This window comes from Melanostigma gelatinosum (assembly GCF_949748355.1).
Source record: "Melanostigma gelatinosum genome assembly, chromosome: 16".
In the NCBI taxonomy this organism is placed as follows: domain Eukaryota; kingdom Metazoa; phylum Chordata; class Actinopteri; order Perciformes; family Zoarcidae; genus Melanostigma; species Melanostigma gelatinosum.
Window position 1 is genome coordinate 16,272,749 of NC_136649.1, and position 23,348 is coordinate 16,296,096.

The following is a 23,348-nucleotide window of genomic DNA, read 5'->3' on the forward strand; positions in this document are numbered from 1 at the left end:
TGTGGGTTTGGTGTGTCACATGGTTACATTTGTAGTTCTGGTTTAGACAGAGTAGTCTGGTACTACGCTGACCATCATGCATCACTTTGTACACTGAAAGGTTGCGATCGGGTGGTTCTGAGCTGAGTGTGGAAATATCGCCCTCTAGTGGCTGTTATGGTGACCTACATGACAGGAACACTTTCTTTCTTCGCCTGACCTATAGAGTATTTTAGGGCAACATTTGAGGGAACATTTAAGCTGAATATCTTCATATGAATAAAATAGGGTATGATACAGTAAAAGAGATATTGTGTTTCCTCTCCCAGAAGGCAGCAGATTGGACTTATCTGCTTTTGTCTGTTTTGTCATTGTTAATTGAATGTTTTGCAGTTTGGGCTGTTGGTGAGACAAACCCAGTGTCTCGTTTGGTACTGTGAAAATGTGATGGACATTTTAAACTTTTTTTCCCCCGAACATTTTATTTCCCAAAAGATGAATTGATTAATTGGGGGAACAAATTCCAGTTGCTAATGGGAAATAAATCCTGAGGTGAAGGAAATAATGAGTATTTGAAACTGATGAACTCCTTTGTTTCTTTTCTTCCCAGTGCTATCCCTTTCTCTTTTAAATGCCATTCTCTCCCCCTCTCTCTCTGAGGGTGCTGTGCCTGCTCTATCCATAAATGCCACGATCAAAGTCCCACTTTATTGGTGTTAGACTTGACCTCTCACCCCACTCTGCCAAATGTCAGCGCTCCACATCTACTCTGCTCCAGCTGTTATAAATAAAGATCCTGGGTCCCAGATCTTACACATCCCTGGGATACAGACTGTCTTGTAAACAACGTCTCAGACATGACCTTACTGAGCAGAGAAGGTTGTAATGATAAAGCAGGCAGATAGCGGATTGCCTCGGCACCGGAGTATTAATACACTCACAGCGATCAGCAGCAAAGGCTTGAAATCTTCTGTTGGACCTGATGGGTGAAAGTGAAACATTTGCACCTTGAAATGTGTGCTGTCGATCACCTCAACCGACAAGAGTAAACATACTATATGTTCACTCTCACGATCTGCAACTAATGCCTGAGAGTCACGGTGTTTTAATGGTATTTTTGTGCCTGGTCAATGTGGTTGTGTGTTGATCACTGCTCACTGAGGCTCCATTGGAGTATGAAGATATTTTATAATGTTTATCATTATCCAGCAGAGGGCAGAAAAAGACTGCTGAATTATTTTTTTCCACCCACGTCTTCCTCCCTGCTTGCCTCTCTCTTATGATGAAGCAACTTTTAAAAGCCCCGGAGCCAGAGCTGCATGGCATTTTTACGGTCTGGGATGATTTGTTTTGTTTTTTTGCTCTACCTGCAGTCCCCCTCTTTTTTCCATCCTCTGTCTGTTCACTCTGTGGCCCTGCATCCCTTCCTCCTCATTCCAGTCGAACTTTCTCTTTGTAAGTGGTTGTCATGGCCAAATCTTGAATTATACACCCATGGGAGAAGTCTGCAACAACTTCACACGACTCTAGACACCTAACTGAGAACACAGACTTGTGGGCTACATGCGTACATGTACACACAGAGCCACGTGTACGCTATAAACACACACACACACACACACACACACACAGGCAGAAATACTTCTGATGTATCGCCTCAAGATGACAGAACTTTACTGCACACAAGCGAAAGGCCAGCTACCAAAAGCCTCCCATATTTCAGAGCAGAGTTCTCTGTATACAACATCATTTTAGCCACCTGTAGAGTTTCCACATTCACTTCACAGTCTGTGCTCCAGTTTATGTCTGTGTAACCCAGGACAGCTCAATCCTCTGGCTCCCTGCCCAGGTACACCCTATAGCTGCAGTTAATGAAGCATATCATTGGTGCCAAGCAGGGCAGCGGAGAAAAGGAGCATATAGCCCAGATATGGCGAAGCCCATTCCCAACTCTTTTGACCCCGGTGAGAGAAATCCTGCGGGACCAGTATTCACCCCCACCACGCCTCCTGCACCACCACCAACTCAATTACATCCATCTGTCACTGGGTTGCAGCAGAACTAACCCCCATCCTACAGTCACAAGACCCCAGCCTCTCCTCAGGTAAGGCTGTATATAAACCTATGTTGAACCACACACACACACACACATCCCCGGGGCTCTCCTGCATGGAAGCAGAGGCACTCCATAAATCACACCTGTAAAAGCTGATTTGGCACTAAATGTGCTATATTCACAAGTGGTGTTTACTGCCAGGGCTCTACCACAGGAAAGCATGACTTAAGATGGCAATATTCTGCAGAAATTCTACCACGGTGTCGTGAGAAGGCCAAATAAGTTGGCGTCACATCAAACTGATACTCTTTTATTTAACATAGTGTTTTTGACATTTGTTTCGAGTCATTAGGAAATGAAGGGAGAGAGAGAGAGGGGGATGACATACAACAGGGGGCATTTTCATTAAAGGTGAGTGTCTTAAATCTCTAAGTCACCATTGCATCCTGATATTCTTCCTTTAAAAGAAATCCTGTTCAATGAAGCGGATGTGTTTTTTTTGCAAGGTAAGGTAGAAAAGGAGTGAGAAAAATAAAGAGTGGTGTTGTGAAAAGTGGAGCTGCGTTGGACAGTGGAGAAGAGAGTAGAGGGTGGTGAGGGGGTGGGGGGGGGGGGTTGGGTTCTGTCACAGCCCCTCCAGGGTAATTGGCTCCAGATGTGAGGCAGCGTGGCCCCCGCGCCAGCAAGGCGTCAGGGCTGCATTAAGAGCTCAGCCCAGGGCTGATGGGATCGCAGGGAGACAAGCTCACCCCTACTCACCACCCCAAAAACACAGCCTGAACCCCATACTGTGCTGCTGACCACTGGGCCTCCATCAGTACCCTTCCTACCTCTCAATCCCTGCTCATCATCTGCCAAAATAACTAAGCACTGCAATACTTCTTAAAACATCGTAAAATCCCCCTTGTTTATTTACCAAAGACTTCTTTCACTCTTGACCTTCATTTTTGCTCTGACAATATAAAATCTATCATTCTCTCTACAAGGCGTATTACTCTTGGTGACTATAGTGACAGCAATTTTGGAGTCTATTTTATGTCATTGTGTTGCTGCTATTATGTTGGCCCCCCGAGTGTGAAAGGCAATTCTTCTCTTGAACACTGTTTCGAGATGCTCAATTCAAAACAGAAACACGTTTGCTGCACACAATGGTTGAGCACAGTTTCTGGTGAAAGACAGCTTTGTGCAGCCTGTGGTGCTCTGACATCCACAATGGAAGTAAGGTGACGGACATCACTCGTCTACAGACGTGCAACATGAAGCGTAGAGGCACACTGGCTAGAAAGCAGAAGAAGCATGATGTTATACATAAAGACCCCCGAAGATAAGCACAGCCTGGTGGGTGTTTGTTGTTTAAGACCACACTACATTTGCCTCACGCCTTGTTAGATGACAGTATCCCAATAGTCTGTTCTTTCTTCTTTTATTAATACAATTCCACCAAAAGCATGAAGAAATGTCAGTGTAAAAAGAGTAAATCCTACTCTGGCAATTGTATCTGCCGTCTCAAAGAGTGCTCAGAGCGAGGAATGCTCATACTGTGACCCAAAAAGCATGTTTACTGATAGAGTGTGCAAATCGATTAAAAGCAGAAAATCAGCATGAAGTGATGGTAGATGGAGAGAACGGAGAAAAGAGAAGGAAAAAAAATAAATTAGATGGAGTGCACTTCTTCAGTGATGACACTTCCGTATCGATGGCATTTGCTGAACTGGAGTCCGCCACCATGACTAATAAGGGAAACCACTCATCATGCCAACCAGCATTAAAAGGCTCATGTGAAAAGACCCTTGAACCACCTTTCAGCCAGGAATGCCTGTTGAACAAGATTATGTGGGTAAACAGAAAGCAGATGTGCATGTTCTCAGCTTTGCTGCAGTCTTTGACATCCACTATGAAGGCATGTTGATCTGATGTTGTTGAAAGACAAACAGGAAGAGGAAGTGGAATTATGCATTGGCTTTGCTGTTTATCCTTTACTTTTAGTCAACCACTTCAACTGTTTGTCCTTTACTTTTAGTCAACCACTTCAACTGTTTGTCCTTTACTTTTAGTCAACTACTTCAACTGTTTGTCCTTTACTTTTAGTCAACCACTTCAACAGTTTGTCCTTTACTTTTAGTCAACCACTTCAACTGTTTGTCCTTTACTTTTAGTCAACTACTTCAACTGTTTGTCCTTTACTTTTAGTCAACCACTTCAACTGTTTGTCCTTTACTTTTAGTCAACCACTTCAACAGTTTGTCCTTTACTTTTAGTCAACCACTTCAACATGTTTGTCCTTTACTTTTAGTCAACTACTTCAACGGTTTGTCCTTTACTTTTAGTCAACTACTTCAACTGTTTGTCCTTTACTTTTAGTCAACTACTTCAACTGTTTGTCCTTTACTTTTAGTCAACTACTTCAACTGTTTGTCCTTTACTTTTAGTCAACTACGTCAACTGTTTGTCCTTTACTTTTAGTCAACTACTTCAACTGTTTGTCCTTTACTTTTAGTCAACTACTTCAACTGTTTGTCCTTTACTTTTAGTCAACTACTTCAACTGTTTGTCCTTTACTTTTAGTCAACCACTTCAACTGTCCTTTACTTTTAGTCAACTACTTCAACATGTTTGTCCTTTACTTTTAGTCAACTACTTCAACTGTTTGTCCTTTACTTTTAGTCAACTACTTCAACATGTTTGTCCTTTACTTTTAGTCAACTACTTCAACTGTTTGTCCTTTACTTTTAGTCAATTACTTCAACTGTTTGTCCTTTACTTTTAGTCAACTACTTCAACTGTTTGTCCTTTACTTTTAGTCAACTACTTCAACTGTTTGTCCTTTACTTTTAGTCAACTACTTCAACTGTTTGTCCTTTACTTTTAGTCAACTACTTCAACTGTTTGTCCTTTACTTTTAGTCAACCACTTCAACAGTTTGTCCTTTACTTTTAGTCAACTACTTCAACTGTTTGTCCTTTACTTTTAGTCAACTACTTCAACTGTTTGTCCTTTACTTTTAGTCAACTACTTCAACTGTTTGTCCTTTACTTTTAGTCAACTACTTCAACTGTTTGTCCTTTACTTTTAGTCAACTACTTCAACATGTTTGTCCTTTACTTTTAGTCAACCACTTCAACTGTTTGTCCTTTACTTAACTATTTTTTTTTTAATTTGTGTTTTACTTTTCAGTCACCAATTTAACTTTTGTTCACTTCATTAAAAGCTCATCACTCATTTGTAATATTATTGCCATGTAAATTGTAATATACACAGCATCTTTTTTAGTTGAATTAGTTGAGTTAATTGGCAAAGCGGTTGGCTACCCCCAGTTGGGAATCGCTGATCTAATCCATGAAGGCAGTGTTATCAAACAATAATATTTCAAACTGTGTATAAGGTCAAAGTGGTGACATTGGGACCAGACCCAGCTGTTACCCAAAAATCCTGATTTCCAACAACAGAAAATAATTTTCAAAGAACACAGACAACTCCTCTTAAAGCAACACGAGAGCAGAGGCTGCCGACAGGGGATTCATTTCAGCCCGCCATCATTCCATCCTTTAACCCTGGGAGATGGTGTTGTCATACTGCTGGACATGGGCCCAGGGTGTGAGTGAGTTTAACAAAACAAAAACACTCCCACCCTGGGATGAGGACTCATGCCCCAGTCAGACCTCCATAAAAACACCTCTGGTCTGTGTTAACATGCATGTTTCCAACACACGATAAAACGGGGAGAAAACTAGGACATCTGGTTGTCTCTTCCTAGTTCGGCTTTCATAAACCAAGAGAGGAATGTCAAACGGCTCTGGACTGGACTGGACTGCAATAACACAGTCGACCACTAGGTGGTAATCTTGCTTTGCAAATTATAGCTCAGTGGTTCCCATAGGAACCCATGAATACCAGTCACAAGGTTGTTGTATTTTCTAAAAGATGAATATGCTACAGTGCTGAAGAATTAAACTGCTAATGTACCACATTTCTGAGGGTTCTGTTCTACTTTTTACTGACTACATTTATATTAATGTTTCTCCGACACAAAGACTACACGATAAACTTATAAAATTCAATGAATTGTTAAAGGTTAAACCAGTGGTTTTCAACCTTTTTCACTTAAGAGCCCTCGTCACTTTCAGTTGTCATCTTGTGGCCCAACACCTATACAGGGGACTGACCCCGTGGTCCTGCTACAAGAGGAACATGCTACTTTTACATTGACACATCGGAGTTTGAATGCAGGACTTGTAATGGAGTATGTTCTGCATTGTTATATTGCTACTTCTACTGAAGCAAAGGGTCTGAGTACTTCTTCCACCACCAACGACCAAATAGTCAGTGTTGGTAGTAGTTGTGGTGGACTTCCTCTGTGGGAGTGTCCTTCGGAGTGGGGGATGGAGGGATTGGGATATTTCCTGGACTGGGGAACCTCTTTAAGGGAGCGTGAAGATCAGGCAGCAACTGCTTTCTGCAGGGACTGCGGGGCCGGTCTGCCTAATTCCTTAGATTAAAAGCAGCAGTCGGATGGCTGTAAGTTCCAGAGGCAGCATGAAGACAATCTAAACAGCATCATGATTAGAAACGTACCGAGCATGTGGCTTTCATTAGCTACAGGCTGAACCCACAGCACTACGCTGAGGAGCAAGTCTCAGCCTGCCACTCAAACACACAGCCATGAATGTGTGTTACACTGATGAGCTCTTCACAACACTAAGAAAGAAAACCGACACATCAGTACATCAACCATTTCACTTATATTAAATGCCTGTACGGTCATTTGAACAATGTAATCATTTTTGATTTCATTAATAGGTAAAGAATACGAGTAGCAGCAGAAAGGTACATGCATTACATAAAACAAGCTGGAAAGAAAAAACAACCAAGTGATACAAATAAAAACAGGTGATGAACGTTTGCGATTGTGTATCTAAAACTGTTCCACAAACAAAATCTGAGATAAAGCTGACTCACTCATGGTTAAGACTTCGTCAACATCATTTTTAAAGACTACAGATTGGTTTACATCAGGTGTGTAATCATCCACACAGCACAATACAAAGGCGGTCAGAACGTAGAGATAAAATAAAGGTCCATCAAATTAACTTAAAGGTTTGCAGACAACTTGCCTGACAGTTCCCTGTCCCGGTCTGACACAGTAAACTTCACATGTATTTTTGTTCTTGCAAGATTACAAAAATAAAAATGTTCCCTGAATTCAGTCACTGTGTGAACAACAATGTGCAAAATTATAACATGAAAGGGCCTTGTAAACTTGGTCTATGTTTGTGAGAGAGAAAGTAACAAACACTGGTGTCGTGTTATTAACCACACATAATCTGCTTGAGGTCTGCTGTCTGTTCCCTTTTTGTATCCACTGCTCCGTTTCTTTGGCACGCTTTTCCCTGAACGGGAGGCGAGACGGGGTTATGGGTTCTGTGCCCATGTGATGACAATGATGGAGAAGCTGATGATTCCCACAATGAAACCAAAGACCACCAGAGATATAGCCTAGAGACACAAAGAGCATAAACAACACAGCATCATTAACTAAAAAGGAAATAGTCAAAATAAGTAAAACATGTAAGCAGTGGCTGTAGACCGTGCAGAAAATGGGCTCAAAACTGTTTTCGTTGCTTAAATTTAACATTATTCCACATATCTAGATTAGATCGATAGATGACATCAGTGTTTAGTTACCCCAATGGAGTCAAAGGATCTGAGGGGTTCTGTGCTGAGCTTGAGGTAGAAAATGCCGGGGAAAACAAATAACAGGCAGGTGGATGTTGTCGATCCTGGGGAAAGAAACAGGAAAGTGACTTGAATTGCACAGACAATAGTGTCTGACAATAGAAGCTTAATAAACCGTTTGAGCAGGGCTGCACCATTAATTATGTATCAGCAGATACTGTGACTTTAGCCACCACAATCAATAATTGTGGAATATTGACGTCTTTGCTGAAAGCTTGGCTGCTTTTACCGTATGCTGTACTTGAAAACAGATCAGAATATTTTAAGGTCACCGTTAAGCCAAATGATTGTGTCCATAAGATAAAATAAATATAGAATGTATGAAGACCAGAATATAGCAAAAACAAACATTTCATTTCTCACATTTCAAAAACATCACATACCCACTACTCCAAACACATTTCTGATATCAGGCACAAAGATGGCCAGCGTGAGCACGACGCCCAGGATGATTAGAGTTGCAAAGATGTGGGTCAGCCAGGAAAAGGGCCGTCCTCCGAACAGCAGCAAGATGGCAGCCTTACGGGCCTGGAGCGCACACACAAACAAAGCTTAATCTAACCAAACATACTCAAAGAAGTGTTGTTGTTTTTTTTTTTTACAATTTTTTTTTGCAAAACAGGAACGGTGCAAACGCACAGACATACAATGAATAGGAAATTCAGCATCAATGAGAAAGAAAAACAATTCAACCCCTACTGAAATCAATTCCATTGATTTTTAAAGTGATAAACTTAATAATAACCAGTTACACAAACATACCACGCAAGTCTAAAATAAAACTAAACTTTACATCGGAGTCCAATAACTTCAATTCCATTTCTTGATTTGAAGTAATTTCATAGAATTGAGTAAAGAATCCAAAATAAGGAATGAGGACATTGGGATAGTCTTTAGTACTTTTTGGTTGTGTAGAAAGAATATTCCGGGGTCGGTGTACTCACAGGGAAGTGAATGAGGGGAACAGTCAGCAGCACAGAGAGCAGGATGGCCAGTCGAACCACAATCACCATGATGTCCCGAGGCACATACACGTCGTAGTCAAGCAACAGCTCGGAGTCCACATGAGCTAGGATCAGGAGACGAGGACAGAGCGAGGGTACGGTGTGAACCGATATGACAAGGCTTGAGAAAGTAGCCACAGTACGCTGTTGCAGTAAAGTGCGTCACTACAGGCTTACCGTAGAAGGTGAGGTAGCCAAACAGCGCAGAAATGAGGTAAACCAGGAAGCTGAGGCTAATACTGACATTTGTAATGTTCTGCATCCTGGACTTAGTAGGCCTGAAAGACACAAGGACACAATGACTGAGCGTAATCATTCTATCGTGAGCAATAGAGTCAATAACTTAAATAAAAAAGGTAAAAGTGAGAGGCTGCAACGCTGACCGGTCCAGTTCGCAGTAGATTGGCAGGATAGCCGTGTGGCATAGGAAGGAGAAGGCCATGGTGGGGATGGTGTAGCCACTCTGCAACACACATCAGCCAGAGCGCAGCCGTCATTAACAAATTATCAGCTTACTCTGTCACCCAGGAGTGAGGGGGCAGGTGGGTCAAGGTATGGTTTGTGTAGTAGTAATTACCACCTGGCCTGCAGAGTGGGACCATTCAAAGTTCATGAGGACATTTATTCACTGGATTTAAATACACAGCATATTACTAAATACTGCGTGAATGTGACTTTTTTTAGGATCTTCTTGCTAAACACTGTCAAGTAGTGTTTAAACATCTGGACCAAACATGTGCTCTGTGTAATTCTGCATGTACGTACATATGGCCTTTCCATGTCACATAAAAGTGAGTGGCAGCTGCACAGTGCAGTCGACCTACTTTCAACAACTTCTCAATGCCACCTCGCAGGTTTTGCATGTGCAGCGTTGATAAAAAAGGCTGGTTTCACACACGTACCTTACTGGAGATGACAAAGAGTTTGGGTGTACATTCTGAGTCAGAGGAATTTGATATCTGGAGAAACAAAGAGAGAAGAGGAAGCGTGTTATTTCTGAGAGGAGATGCTGCTGCGGACGGGAAAACAGAAAGCTGGAATCCATTGCCTGGCTTCAGAGCTAAAAGGAAAACAATCAGCTAAGTAAACCATGCCAGGTCTGCAGCTATGCTATGGGCAGCATAATTCTAAAAGGCCGGAGGTCATTTCCAGACTGATGCAGGGGTCACCTGAACTTCCTTCCCCTCGGGACTGGCACCATTCACCATACACAGCTCTCTGCAGCTTCCTCTGGTCCTCATCAGCACAGAGTCGACATAGTCAATAAACACAGCCTCCTGGGTTTTCCTCATAATTCTGTGGCCGTGACCGTCTGGTCCACACTACCTACATCAAACGTGAACAAGAAAAGTAGGAAACGGCGCTTTTTTGCTCACCTGGAAGGCACCTGAAAGCATAGTGACATTGTGAGGCAGTGGGCAAGGGATGGACCATTTCTTGACCACAACCTAGAGAGAAGACAAGACAACATGTCAACAACAGAAAAGTTGAAGATAATGTTTTAAAAGCGGTATACTTGAACTCACCACAATTGCAAAGTACAGCATAAAGAAAAAGGCAATGCTGCTCGTGTAGCCCAGGAAGCCTGTAAAGGGTGAGAGGAAGATCTGGTGAGAAACAACATTTCAAACCACTCACGGCAGCAAATCGAGATGCCCCTTGATCTCCATACTTACCAATTTTAGGAAACATTGACAGAGGTAGTACAACACAAAGTGTGACTAGGACTAGAAGCAACCTGCCATCTTCATACCAGGCATGTCTGGGAAACAAGAGAGCATGAATTGTTAAAACTGAATCAAGTCACATTTCCCATCATCACCTCCCAGTTCCCGCAACGTCAGGGATGACAAGAGATGAATCCTCAGAGCCTTAAAATGGACCAACTCTGGAAATTTGTCTCCATTTCGTGCTCAAACACAGAACGGCAGATTCATCATGTGGTATGAATTAAGTGCTTTAGTTCTTGCAAACCATAACAATTATGTAATTCACATGCAAACATTGTGTCGCTCCGTCAGACGAGACCACATTTCACTTGCCCGGTTTTTCGGAGAGGGGGAATAATATTTTCCTTTGCTGAGGGATAGCCTTGGCGGTTTATTCGGGATCGGGGAGCTCGAGGAGGAGGAGGGGCGGTGTTCGAGGTGACACATGTGAAAGGCATGCCGGCTCCGCTGGGGTTGGGGGTCGAGCGGGAAGGGTGCTGCCCGGCGCTGCTGTGTGTTGGATCGCAGCGTGGGGTCATGAGGGACTGGCTCCACCACTCTTTATGAGGCTCCCACAGTCAGCAGCACCTGCTCCGACCACGTCAACACCCACTGACCCCTGTTTGGCAGTTTCACAGCTGTGGCGTTACCATAGGCGCTGATGGATTTGTCTCTGCGTCTACGCTGTTTCTGCCTTGTAACTGGATGTCAGGGAGACCTCTGCTCTCACCCCGACTCTCTCTTGTCCAATCACTTCTACTCTAACCTAAGTTTAGCTGAACCACTCGACCGCAGCTTAGCTAAACCCCCCCTCTCCACTTTTACAGAACGTTATGCGCACACAGGGATGTATAAAAATCTCCAACACCACGAGGATCCATTCTCAAGAGACTCGAGGCTTACTGTAAAGGCACAGGATACCGTAGAAGACCCATGAAATGTGGAACATTTCACGCTATGAGATACAGGGTAGCTCTCAGTTAAGGTTGGAGTGTGACTGCCAATGAGTCAATCTCCACAGTGTTGAAGATCAGCACAAATCTCACCAATGCAGCACAAACTCAAATCCCGTTGTCCTCGTCTTAGGCCTCGCGACTGAACTGAAACACGTCGATAGATACAAGACCTACAGCCCCTTAGCAAAGACAAAGACTTAACGATTGAGCACGACTGTTTGCACTCTGTCGTATTATGATAAATGACCCAGAAAAACAAAATGCGTTTTAATGTTTAACTTGTTCATTTAGGCTTTGATGGAATTGAGTATGTGTCTGTTAAAATCCCAAAGCCACTCATTAACAGAAATGTTTTGTTTCCCTCAGCAGTGAGCTGTAATTAGAATGGCAAAACTGATATCCCCTTGTATCAGTCTGATTCCGGGGAACATGTGCGAGAGATTTGGGGGTGAAAGGAGAGCACTAATACAAAGCAGCTGTGTGTGGAAGATTCAGATGTTGACAGATTGGGCTGAGAGCAGCTACAACTCTTGCTGAAACCAGCGTGGCCAATAATAAAGTGGTGGAAGTTACATTCTTGGCTTGGGACTTCTCTATGAGGGCTCAGAGCTGCAAGCTCGTCCACGTAGGCCAATGAAAGACACGGGCCGCTCATGACTGGTGATGCATCATGAACACAGTTCCTCTGGGCATGTTTCAGGCCAGACGGCACAGAGCACGAGTTTCCCTCCAGTCACTCACAGACAAAGTATTAGTCGTGTACTGTGGTTTCGTCTACCGCATCTTTCTCATTGCCCGATTAATTCCAGTTTGTGTAGCTTTGTGGTGCTGAAATGTCAAATTTGACTTATTTCAAGGCCAAAAGGTATAATCTACAACATCATGGGAACAGAAATGACTCATTCGTTATCTTAGTGTAGCTAATCTAAAAGAATGGCTTGGTTTTACCCGCAGCTGTGACAGATTTTGGACCAAATTTCCTGATTGGCGGAGAAGTGAGCTTACAGTGCTGTGTGTACCCACCCTATGCTTTGTGGGTTCAAGAGGCTGTCGATGGCTGCAGGAAGCTCTGACTTCAGGATGAACAAATAGGATGACATGGCTGAGGGAAGAGAGGAGAAAAGGTTCAGAGAATGTCTGTTTTCTAAATGAAATAAAGAAAAGAGAAGCATGCCATCATACCAATCGACTAAATCATAAGCGTAGCAGATGACTGCATGTTGCCACAAGGGATCTTAAATTGCTGTGTGAGGGTGGTGTGTGTTTTCCAGCACTAGGAAATGGAAGGCAGGGTGGCGGGGGGATCGAGGCTCTGAGTTAATGCAGATGGGTGGGGCAAGCAGCTCAAGGGGATCACCAGTAAAGCCCTCGGTGCAGAGGAGCAGACATTATGCAGATCATGCAACTGCTGGAGACTGGGAGCAGCAGCCAGGATGGAGAAGTGCGGGAGGGGGGGGGGGGGGGGAGGAATGCTAACAATAATGATCTCTGACGCTAATCCAGGTATTTCTCCCACTGCTCCACCTCACTAGGAAACAGGATATTATCAACCTCCGACGGGCTCCAATATCCTTTCAACGGACAGCCAATCAGAGAGTGGATCGGGGTCACTTCCTGAGGGTCTTAACAGCCCCAAAATCACCAGGAGGAAAATGGGAGAGGGGAGATGGAGACTGCACACGGTGGAGAGGACGTTTCTGGCTGAAACAGGATTCAGATGCAGTGTGTGGTCAGTCATAAAGGGAGATAATGTTAAGGGATTTAAATCTGTGAAGCCAGGCAGAGCCAGAGTTAGCTGGGACCTCATTGCCCCCGAGGCAGGTCTTGCACTCGCCGTTAAATAAGCCTAGACCATAATCCCTGAGATCCTGTATTTGTTTGTAAAAGAAAATTCATCCAATAAACCCTCCAGCCCACACAGACACGCACTCTGTGAATAACTAATGCCATTTATGAGCTCTAAAATATGTCAACGGGGTTTCTCTGAGGCACTTTAGCCAAAAAGTTTTCCTGCAAAAGTATATCCAACAATTTAATAAACTAACCACAAAAAAACGAAATATTTTCAACCACACCAGCCCATAAAAACACACTGACAGGGCTCACACAACAGGCATGATGCAATGGTTACATTTCATGCAGTAGGTTGCAGCAAGCACAACAACACTTTGATGGGAATTCCTGGTGGGATAATACTCACATCACTGCACAAAAAACGCCCTTGAGTGAAGGAAAACGATTGTTATTGGCCGAAAGGCAGGAAAACATATTCTTATAATAAGCATGCATGTAAGAAAATTGATTCAAAGCGTCTGTGTGCGGTAAGCGAACAGCGGGAGACTGCGTTCAACATAAGACAGAGCCACTTTCATTTCATTAAGAGTGAGGGGACAGGCAGGCTGTGAGAGCCCTGGGCTGGTCAGTAATTAAGGTCAATTGGCCCATCAGCCTTTGGCAGTACAGATGAATGTTTACCCAGAGTGAGGCTAATTGCAGTCTTATAAAAGGGGCCCTGGGTGTAGACAGACGCATGCTGCAGTGCTGGCTCTCACACATACTGCCCCATGCTGGGAAAACCACAAACATACCAGAGGGCACGGCCATAATCCACTCAGCCGTGCCGCTAATGACTGCAGAGGAGCGATCACCTTAGCTCTCCACTGTCTGAGAAGCACAGTTTGTGGCCGAGGGACGGGTGGAGAGACGGCAGTAGGCGAGAGAGAGAGAGAAGTGTGGGGGGGTGGGGGAAATAACGGGAGGGGTCCCATTAGGTTACTCAACACTGGGTGGGTTTACCATCAGTGATCAATTAGACGAGAAGTCAGATTTCAGGCCCAGGGGAGGGGGCTAAGAGGACAGCGGCTACAGAGTCAAAGGTTATCAAGGAATCCGGATAATAGCCTCACAGGAAGGAGGGAGCAAACCTGAGCATGGGGGCTTCTGATCACCAGTAGGAGGCACTATCTGCCTCCAAAATAAACTGGCCACAGTCTACCCCGGCAGCATTGTGCACCCTCCTCAACACTGCTTCTAAAAAAAACCCCCACAAAATCGGTTTATGTTCAGCATGTCAAAGAAATGTATGTAGCTGGAGAGTGAAATGGGAGCTGACTTACCGCCCATATTTTGGATGATAATAGAAATTCCAACCAGCAGCTAAAAATAAATTTGAAAAGGCAGTTAGTTTGAACATGTCTTCTGGGCCTGTTGAAAATATAAGTGAGGTAATTCCTTTCTTTTACAGGGAAAACTCAAACTAATCAAAAAGACAACACCTACTTTTCCTGGTTTCTGCAAGGCTCTCCCTCCAAGGTCTTCATATGAATTTATACCTATGAGAGTGAAATACAAATGAAAAACAATCACACCTCGTCAACTACTTAAGAGAGTGCTCAACCGATTCAGCATTACACTCCTATAACATTGTCAGACTCACATTGGACAGTTTTAAAACAGAAAGAGTAAAAACCAGAGGTACTGTCTTTTTAAGTCCAGGCTTTCTTCTTCTTTGTCAAAAGCTGGTGCCTACTTTACCCACAATGCAACTCTACTGCTGACAGTTTGGTGTAGATGTGGGTGTGTTAAGCTTGTCGTGGCTAATATAGTCTTCAGCTCTATTGTTTACATTTTCAAACTTCTAGTCTTTCAACCAAACCGAACTTGAGGCGATTTATCAGACAGCTCCAGTCTGGACCCACGAAACATGTTATACATGTGCCTGAGAGCTGAAAATACACTTAAATGTGTAAAATTGTATAATAATAATAATAAAAATAATAATAGAAATTATAATTTCAGGATAGGATGTCCTACCTTCAACAGTACTTGGATGATAATTGGCAGACAACTGTTATCTCTTTTTATCTCATCTCATGGCTCTTAAACATCATTTACACATCAACCGATTCAATTACAACTAGGAAGTGAGTAAAGACAACAAAGAGATAGCAACACATCAGATAGCGTCCCTGAATAGTGATCTAATCACGAGTGATGTAAGGGGGACACTCCAGGATGTGGGCAAAATAATCTGGATGAAACCCCCTGGATAAACACACAGGAAGTGATAATCTAAAGTTAGACTGTGTATCCATTGTTAGTCTCTCACCTGTTTGGTCACATAGCTTCAGAAGGAGATGTATAGAGTATGCTGCCAGGCTGGACACCAGTACTAACAGGATACTACAGAGGAAAGGTACATAGAGGAGAAAGTAGTGTTTATAGATTTATGTCTGGTATATTTAAACATCTGTCAGATACTTAAACAGCACTGTGGTTAAAGATGTAATGAGAGCATTCTTACCAAAACCCCAATATCCCAGTGTTAGCCATAGCATAAGCTAGACCCAATATGCCGCTGCCCATGATGGCATTCATCAGGTTGAACACAGAGGAGGCGAAGGAGGCTCCGTGGGTTCTAGTCGGCGCTGATCCCTGCACATACAGCAGAGATGACATGTGGATAAAAGATGAAGAGGTAAAACAATGAGGACGAAGACAAAAGGAGCAGAAGAAATCTGATTATTTTTAGCTTTAGGAGAACTGCTCCTGACAGTATTAAGAACAGCTGGCCAGCCCTGATGATGGATGCCATGAAACAACACTGCAGTGGCATGTAGGATCAGGGAATGGAAATGGGAATGGATGGGGTGGGATTTGAGCAGCTAGCTGTGAGACAGCTGCCTGAGCTCAGGATAAGGGGAGCTGCCCAAACTGCTTGACCTCTCTAATAGGGGATATCCTGGAGAGAACGAGTGGCAACTCTGGTGTCAGTGTCACAACAAGCTTGGATTGACCCGAAGGCCGCTGAATCAGATTCACCCTTGGTTACAGTACTGAAAGACAGGACGTAAACTATGACACCAGATGGAAAAGTGGACTGGTTGTCTTGTTTAATTATAATATAACAAGTTAAATTTGTGGACTTGAAGATGCAAAGAATGTGCATTTTAAAATAAGCATTTACTGGCAAAATAATGTGATATGACACTTTAATGTCCTCCATACAGATGTATTCACCACCAGCTCATTCCTGTTCATGGTCACAGTGGGGGGTAAAGAATATCCCAGCATGCATAGTCACAAGTCCAGCACAATGCTGAGCGAAACAACAAGCCTACCAGTATAATAAACAAACCGCTGCTCATCCCAACCATGTCTTGCCCATTGTTTCAGATTAAACGATGTTTACAAGAGACATTCTTACCGAAGCAAGACTTGGAAAAACTCAACTCTTTTAATGATAACTTTCATGGTGCTGAGGAGTCTACAACTGACTTTGGCATGGGAATAGTCAGAGGAAGGATTCCAGGGGGTGTGGCTATTCTCTGGAATAAGAAGCTTGACTCTTTGATAAATGTGGTCAGGCTTGGTGTTGACTGGTGTGTTGCAATACAGTTTACTCATGATGATAAGGAATTCACTATCCTAAATGTTTATACACCCTATGAGTGCCATCACAATGAGGATGAATATCTAAATAGGCTTGCCTTCATCAATTCCTTCATTCAAGATAATACTTCTTCTAGTGTTTATGTTATTGGGGATATGAATGCAGATATCTCAGACACAAGCTCAGTATTTGCCAAGCACATGGCTCAGTTTTGTAAAGACAATTATTTTATATTATCAAGCGAAGTGCTTTTGCCTACAGATAGCTATACATACATTAGTGAGGCCTGGCACACTACATCATGGCTGGACCATTGTATTAGTACAGCTGATGCTCATGCTTCATTGGGATGTATGGGCATTCTTTATGGCGCAGCAACAACTGATCATATACCTTTTGCTATGTCGATAAATGTTGAACATCTACCGGCGCTATCTAGATCTAGTTTCGTTCGATCTAAATAAAAAATGAAGGGGCTTAGTGTATATGGAGAGTTGTCTCCAGAGCCACAGAGCATGCAACTATTTTAATGGACTTAGTGGTTATGATCATGATGAGCAAATTGATTGTCTTAAGTCTGTTAAATCGTTTGACTTCCAGATTAAATATAAAAATGACATGTAGAATACATTTGTATTTGCATAAGAAATGAATAGAAAAAGACATGAAATCCTCAGTTGAAAATAATCATTGAAAGACCATTGTGCAATTCATGCTTTCTCGTGGACTTTCCCTGTAAGTGCTGACAGAAGCAGAAAGTAATTGAGGAAAACGCACGTGATGTCTGTCATAAACAACATTTAGACAAGTCTACCTGTGCATGGAAAAAACGATGGCTGCGTATTATTCCAGAAATCCCTGTATTTACACTGAAGCACTGATCCGTAGCTGTGAAAGACGCGGTCCTGTTTTAATACTTACATTTGTTAATAAAGGTGTAGTTTCGTTTTCTTCGATGTCCCCAGCGACGGGTTCACTAAAGTCTGCGGTTGCATTTATATTGCTGCTCATTTTCTACTCTGGAACACTGCGGACACAAACTACTAGAAACAAACTCTCTCCGTCTTTTGAAGGACTCCACAGTCCAGTAATCACGAGGACGTCACGAGTTATGATACCATCTTCTCTTAAATCACTTTTAAACTTCGCCTCTTATCAAATTGTCAGCTGCTGATTGTTGTTGTTCACGACACCTCCCTTTTCCGTCGCATTTCACGCGTCATCAAAGAGACTGCCCAATCGGAGCGCGACTCTTCGCTCGTTTGACCAATCACGAGCCAGCTCCAGTCGACCCCCGACGACGCTAATCAAGCATGCCTGCGAGTGAAGGATGTTGAGGTGAGCGCTGAATCTGGATTTTCTCGAACATAGCATCATAATTACCTTTGATTTAACACAGAGTTGCTTCGCTTTGTTAAAAATAACACTCGGTTCACAGTTATGATGTGTTTTCTTTATTTTTCTGCTTCATAACCGCAACGTGTTTGTCATTTCAGGCTCCTCTCCAGAGTCTTTGCGTCTATACCAATTGAAGGAAACCGAAAAGCTGCCGCTGCACAACGGAGCATCTGCCCTGCAGCCTCAGTTTGTTCTGGCTTTGCTGTTAACCCCATAATGGAGCCTAAACTCTACCGGGCCCCTCCAGAGGTCCGGGGTATGACCTCTCTGGACAAAGAGGCCTTCACACAGACTATCACTGTCCCAGCGCTACGGGTGCCCACTGGGGTCTTAAACAAGGTGGTAAAGAGCCTGAGAAAGGCGACCATCCAGCGCCCAGGGGTACCCCGAGTGGTGCAAGATAAAGAGGAGAGTAGTGACTTTCGTTTAGTCCTGTTGGACCCCCACAGAGTGTCCTCTCCAAGCTCCTTCAGTGAAGCCGAAGCCGAGGCTCTGAGGTCATTCAGTGTCGCTGAAGAGCTGCAGTACTACGAGCTGCGACTCACCTATCACAACCTGAAGAGTGAAGAAGTGCTGGAGGCTGTGCTCCCTCAGGGGCAGGACGTCACCTCTGGGTTCAGCCGGGTGGGACACATCGCACACATGAACCTGAGGGACCACCAGCTGCCATACAAGAACCTCATAGGTGAGAAGCAACCCATATGAAGGTGTATTTTGGCTCCTTGTTATAGAGTGAACAAGTCTCTAGAAGTTTACTATTCTGTCTTCCTGAAAATAGTCCTTCAATTTGGTTTTGAGGAGAGCGCTGTCTTAAAACGTTGCTTTAAAATCCCCCACAGCTGTTCAGTCCTGTTGAGATGCGACAGTGAAGACAATAGAATGTAATTCACAACCTTCTCATACTGATCAAACCATTTTAGTGAATGGAAGCCTCTGCATTTGTTGTTTCTCCACTCATGCATTGAGGGTTCTCCATTCATTTTTTACCTGTCCATATAGAAGTGAGTGAGTGAGTCAGATATTTGTTAGTGTGCTCTCAAAATGATTACTGTGGAAAATACAGATGTTCAGCAAGTCAAGTCTCAAACACACTCTTCAGTGCCTAAATGTAACTTTAATGCACAAAGCGTCGCGTTAATCAGGCTCCTTTTTAAATGAGCAAATTACGTCAACTGTGACTTATTGTCATGTGAGCAATCAATTCTTACGAGGAAGAAACGTTGACGTTTTATCAGTACCGTCAACACTTTCAGACAACTTTTTACACTTTACATGTGAAGGTTCGTTTCCTGCTTAAATTCTTATAAATGTGTAGTTTTCTGACTTAAAGCACCGCAGGTTTAACAAAGAAAAGAGTTAGGAAGTCGTATTCATTGCTAACTGCGTGACTGCTTCCATTGTAGGTCAAGTCATCATGGACAAAAACCCCGGTGTTACCTGTGTGGTCAATAAGACAAACATGATTGACTCCACCTACCGCAACTTCACGATGGAGATGCTAGCTGGAGAGGAGAACATGGTCGCCAAAGTAGGTTAAATCATTTATTATTATTATTTCACGTTTATTAACATTTTTTTTCTTAAATACCACGATCCATTTGCACAGTAATTCTCAGATGTAATCAGATCATGGACTGAGGGTTGATACAATCTTGGTCTGTGCCGCAGGTGAAAGAAAACGGGGCGACATACGAGTTTGATTTTTCTCACGTCTACTGGAATCCCCGGCTGAGCACAGAGCACCAGCGTGTGGTGCAGCTCGTGAAACGTGGCGACACCGTGTTTGATGTGTTTGCCGGCGTCGGACCTTTCGCCGTCCCGGCTGCCCGCTCAGGTGCAAACTGCTTGGCCAACGATCTCAACCCCGAGTCCCACCGATGGCTGCAGCACAACTGCAAACTCAACAAGGTGGAGAAGAAAGTGAGAACCTTTAACCTGGACGGCAGAGCGTTCATCCGGGGGCCTGTGAGGCAGGAGCTGCCCGCGCTGCTCGAGGGAAAAGCCAGTATTCATGTAGTGATGAACCTGCCTGCTTTGGCTCTGGACTTCCTGGATGCATTCAGAGGCCTATTGCACCAGCAGCCTTGCTGTGATGAGAATCTACCCACGGTGCACTGCTACGGCTTCTCTAAAGATGACAACCCTGAGGCGGATGTGGCGGAGAGGGCTTCCCACAGCCTCGGGTTCCCCCTGAAGGACCGGTGTTCTGTGCATTTTGTGCGTAATGTAGCACCCAACAAAGATATGATGTGTGTGAGTTTCACACTCCCAAAAGAGGTCCTCTTCAGCGGTGATCATGAACAGACAGGTGAGAGTTGATCCAAAAAACAGTGAGGAATTTAATGACAACGTAAATATTCAAATGTGAACATGAATACTACTTATGGTAGAAGTCAGTGGCAGCTCTCTGGAAACATAATTGCAGAGGAAACTATATTTTCGTTTAGTTTTTTTTTTAACTCAAGTTGAAAGTCTGCTTCATTTTTCTGTACAATATTTTACAAAGTCGATCTACCAAAAACAAAGGCAACCATTTTAATAATCGATCAAATGTTTGAGTAATTTTTCAAGCAAAAATGTCCAAACTTATGTTTTCAGCTTCTCAAATGTGAGAAATATATTATTTCAATTTGCATGAAAATAAACTGAAGAGCTTTTTGGATATTTTACTATAATAATGCCACGGCAATTTCTTTGTATGTATATACCTACTTCACATACAAAGAAAGAATATACCTGTTTCTGTTTACAATCAATGATGAAAATAATCTTTATTTTTAACCGTTGCGTAGTCTCGCTGTTGTTGTATTTGCATGTTTTAATGTACTGAATGATGGGCCAAAGACAATAAAGTTTTACACTATTAAATTCTAAACAGATTTTGTTCCTCCACAGAGCCTTCAGCAGAACCAGCTCCGAAGAGACAGAAGTGTGAAGAAGCTACAGATTCAACACAATCATAATATCAAGTCTTTTTCAAACTGAAACATAAGAAATCATTACTTCAATACATGACTCCTTTTTGTTCATATTAGAATGTATTAGAACTATTATTCAGAGCTTGGTCATGAGTCTTGTTTCACTTTTAAAATAAATAAAAAAAATGATGGAGCTTTTCAGTGTTCATTGTGATTTATTTAAATATAAAAGTAACACAAAATATAAAAAAAATCATATACACCTTGACCAAAAGTCAATCATCACCATCACAGCAGCAGCCTTTGCCCTCTCCGTAGTGGTAGCGGTGTGGCTTTTATTGTCCTTGTCACATTTCCAACCAGTGGCTGTTGCTCTGGATGTGCTCAGCGTTTCAGAGGGAACAGTCCACTGAAAGCATCCTGAATAGCTCGATGACATGCCAAAGCTGAGGTGTATCCTCCAGCTGTGTCCTGAGGCATGGCAGCCCGCACGTGGTTCAGATACCTGAGAACACACAGAGAGCCCTGGTCAGTAACAGCAGTGAGGTATTTTGTAAACAACGTGACTGACTGGAAGCCCCGAGAGCTGCTTTCAAAAAGTAGTTCCTGCGAGTGTAACTTGAGTGTAAGTTTATTCTTCATTAAATCCACACTTGGAAGTTATTTTTTCTGGCTCTCCGCGACCCTTTGGCCCTTTGATGAGATCAACGAAGACAGACGTACCCATACACTAACACTGGCTCACCTTGTGCCTAAAAGCCTCTCCAACATGGCTCTATTAAAGTATTATGGGTGTCTTTTATTTTTTAAGTGCTTACAGATGTATCCTGCCAAAGCCGCTTTTCAGGTTCTTGAGGAAAGCCAAAAGTCACTGTTTATTTTCACATTCATGCACAGACAGAAAAACAGTCGAGCTGTTAATTTAGTCTCCACATCTTGTCCCCACAGTGATAGATGCCCCTCTATTTGTGTGTGTGTGGGGGGGATTGACCTGTGTCCCCACTCTAATCCTTCCTCCACTGTTTTGTGCCATCAAAAAGTGTTCATTAGGGGAGAAACCTGCAAACCTGCTCTCTTGTAGCATCTTGACTACAAAGCTAAAAAAGCAAAGTCCTCGAGCAACTGAGACAACACGTAGCCTCGCCTGTCAATACTGTCTCCCCCCCTACACCTCCCACCCTGCAGAAACCAGAATCCTGGCAGAGAGAGCTAAAGCCCTCACACGAGTCTGGCTTTGTGGCCCCTGTTCCTGTGAGCCGGAGAAACTTCAAAGTGAAATGGGAATCAAGAGGACAGACAGTCCTCTGTGATTTCTGTGCACATTCTAGCTGCTATACAGAGTAACCCAACACCTGTGGGGAGGCTCTGTGTGTGTGTGTGTGTGTGTGTGTGTGTGTGTGTGTGTGTGTGTGTATGTGTGTGTGTGTGCATAAGAGATGGACAGGGAGAAAAAAGGTGTTGGTGAGACTACACGCTCAAAAGATCATATTTTGCTTCGGTGTTTTATGATTGATGCTTTCCTAAAAAAGAAAAAAAAAGCTGAAACATAGTCGCTAGCATGCCAACACATACAAGTCAAACATTCCCACAAGATGCCCTCGTCTTGTCGTACAATAGACAGTGAAAGTGAGAGTAAGAGCAGCAAGAGATGTCAATCAGGTCTCGCACACAAAGGCCACTCATCACCCACTAGAGAAACAACACACAAGTTCAAAACAGGAGGCCCAGTGATTAATAATAACTTCATTAGGCCCAAGCTGCTGTAGCCTGTCCTTCAGAGCACTTGAGGGAGGTCTTCTCATGTGGCTTCCTGCATCGGATGAGTGCTATCTATTGATTATATTGTACTGGGCCTTTCTAATGGTGAAAAAAGTGGGCTATTTACAGCCCGGCTAAGTCTGCTCTTCCTGCTAATCTAATCCCCAAGCTACTCATGTGGTCATTCCTTCCAAGAAAGCTGAGAGCTCTGTGTAACTTTATACCTGCCTGCCCCTAAGGGGGGGGGGGGAGAGAGAGAGAAAGACAGAAGGAGGGGTGGGAAGTAAAAAGAGGAGGGAGGATATGAGGTGAAATCACCTTTGGGTATCATCATCACAAACCCTCTTCTCTTAAACCAACCCCGTCTGCCCTCTGCTCACCCCTAACACCCGAGGTTAGTTCAGTTCTGCTCCATTAACTCAGCGGCCGTATCCGCATCTTCCTG

The 23,348-nt window shown here is 43.4% G+C and overlaps 3 protein-coding genes across 4 annotated transcripts in view; 1 reads left to right on the forward strand and 2 right to left on the reverse strand.

The window, feature by feature from the left end:
- Positions 1 to 6,770: 6,770 nt before the first annotated feature.
- slc38a6 (solute carrier family 38 member 6) lies at positions 6,771 to 17,963 on the reverse strand. The gene is made up of 16 exons (XM_079287320.1): positions 17,751 to 17,963; positions 15,741 to 15,871; positions 15,546 to 15,619; positions 14,717 to 14,769; positions 14,554 to 14,593; positions 12,461 to 12,539; positions 10,449 to 10,534; positions 10,299 to 10,357; positions 10,149 to 10,220; positions 9,675 to 9,731; positions 9,156 to 9,235; positions 8,950 to 9,050; positions 8,713 to 8,837; positions 8,152 to 8,296; positions 7,718 to 7,812; positions 6,771 to 7,528 (listed from the first exon to the last, which is right to left on the reverse strand). The coding sequence occupies exons 1-16, from the start codon at positions 17,838 to 17,840 to the stop codon at positions 7,445 to 7,447; spliced, it is 1,371 nt and encodes a 456-aa protein (XP_079143446.1). The 5' UTR covers positions 17,841 to 17,963; the 3' UTR covers positions 6,771 to 7,444.
- A 181-nt stretch (positions 17,964 to 18,144) lies between these two features.
- On the forward strand, positions 18,145 to 21,246 carry trmt5 (tRNA methyltransferase 5). Its single transcript, XM_079286879.1, has 5 exons — positions 18,145 to 18,167; positions 18,326 to 18,912; positions 19,631 to 19,755; positions 19,896 to 20,535; positions 21,123 to 21,246. The coding sequence occupies exons 1-5, from the start codon at positions 18,160 to 18,162 to the stop codon at positions 21,188 to 21,190; spliced, it is 1,428 nt and encodes a 475-aa protein (XP_079143005.1). The 5' UTR covers positions 18,145 to 18,159; the 3' UTR covers positions 21,191 to 21,246.
- Positions 21,247 to 21,342: 96 nt separating this feature from the next.
- The window catches only part of mnat1 (MNAT1 component of CDK activating kinase), a 30,322-nt gene continuing 28,316 nt past the window's right edge, over positions 21,343 to 23,348 (reverse strand). For both annotated transcript variants that reach the window (XM_079286880.1, XM_079286881.1), the window contains exon 8: positions 21,343 to 21,650. In XM_079286880.1, the coding sequence (XP_079143006.1) occupies positions 21,530 to 21,650 (121 nt within the window). In that variant the 3' untranslated portion in view covers positions 21,343 to 21,529. The remainder of the gene's footprint in view (positions 21,651 to 23,348) is intronic.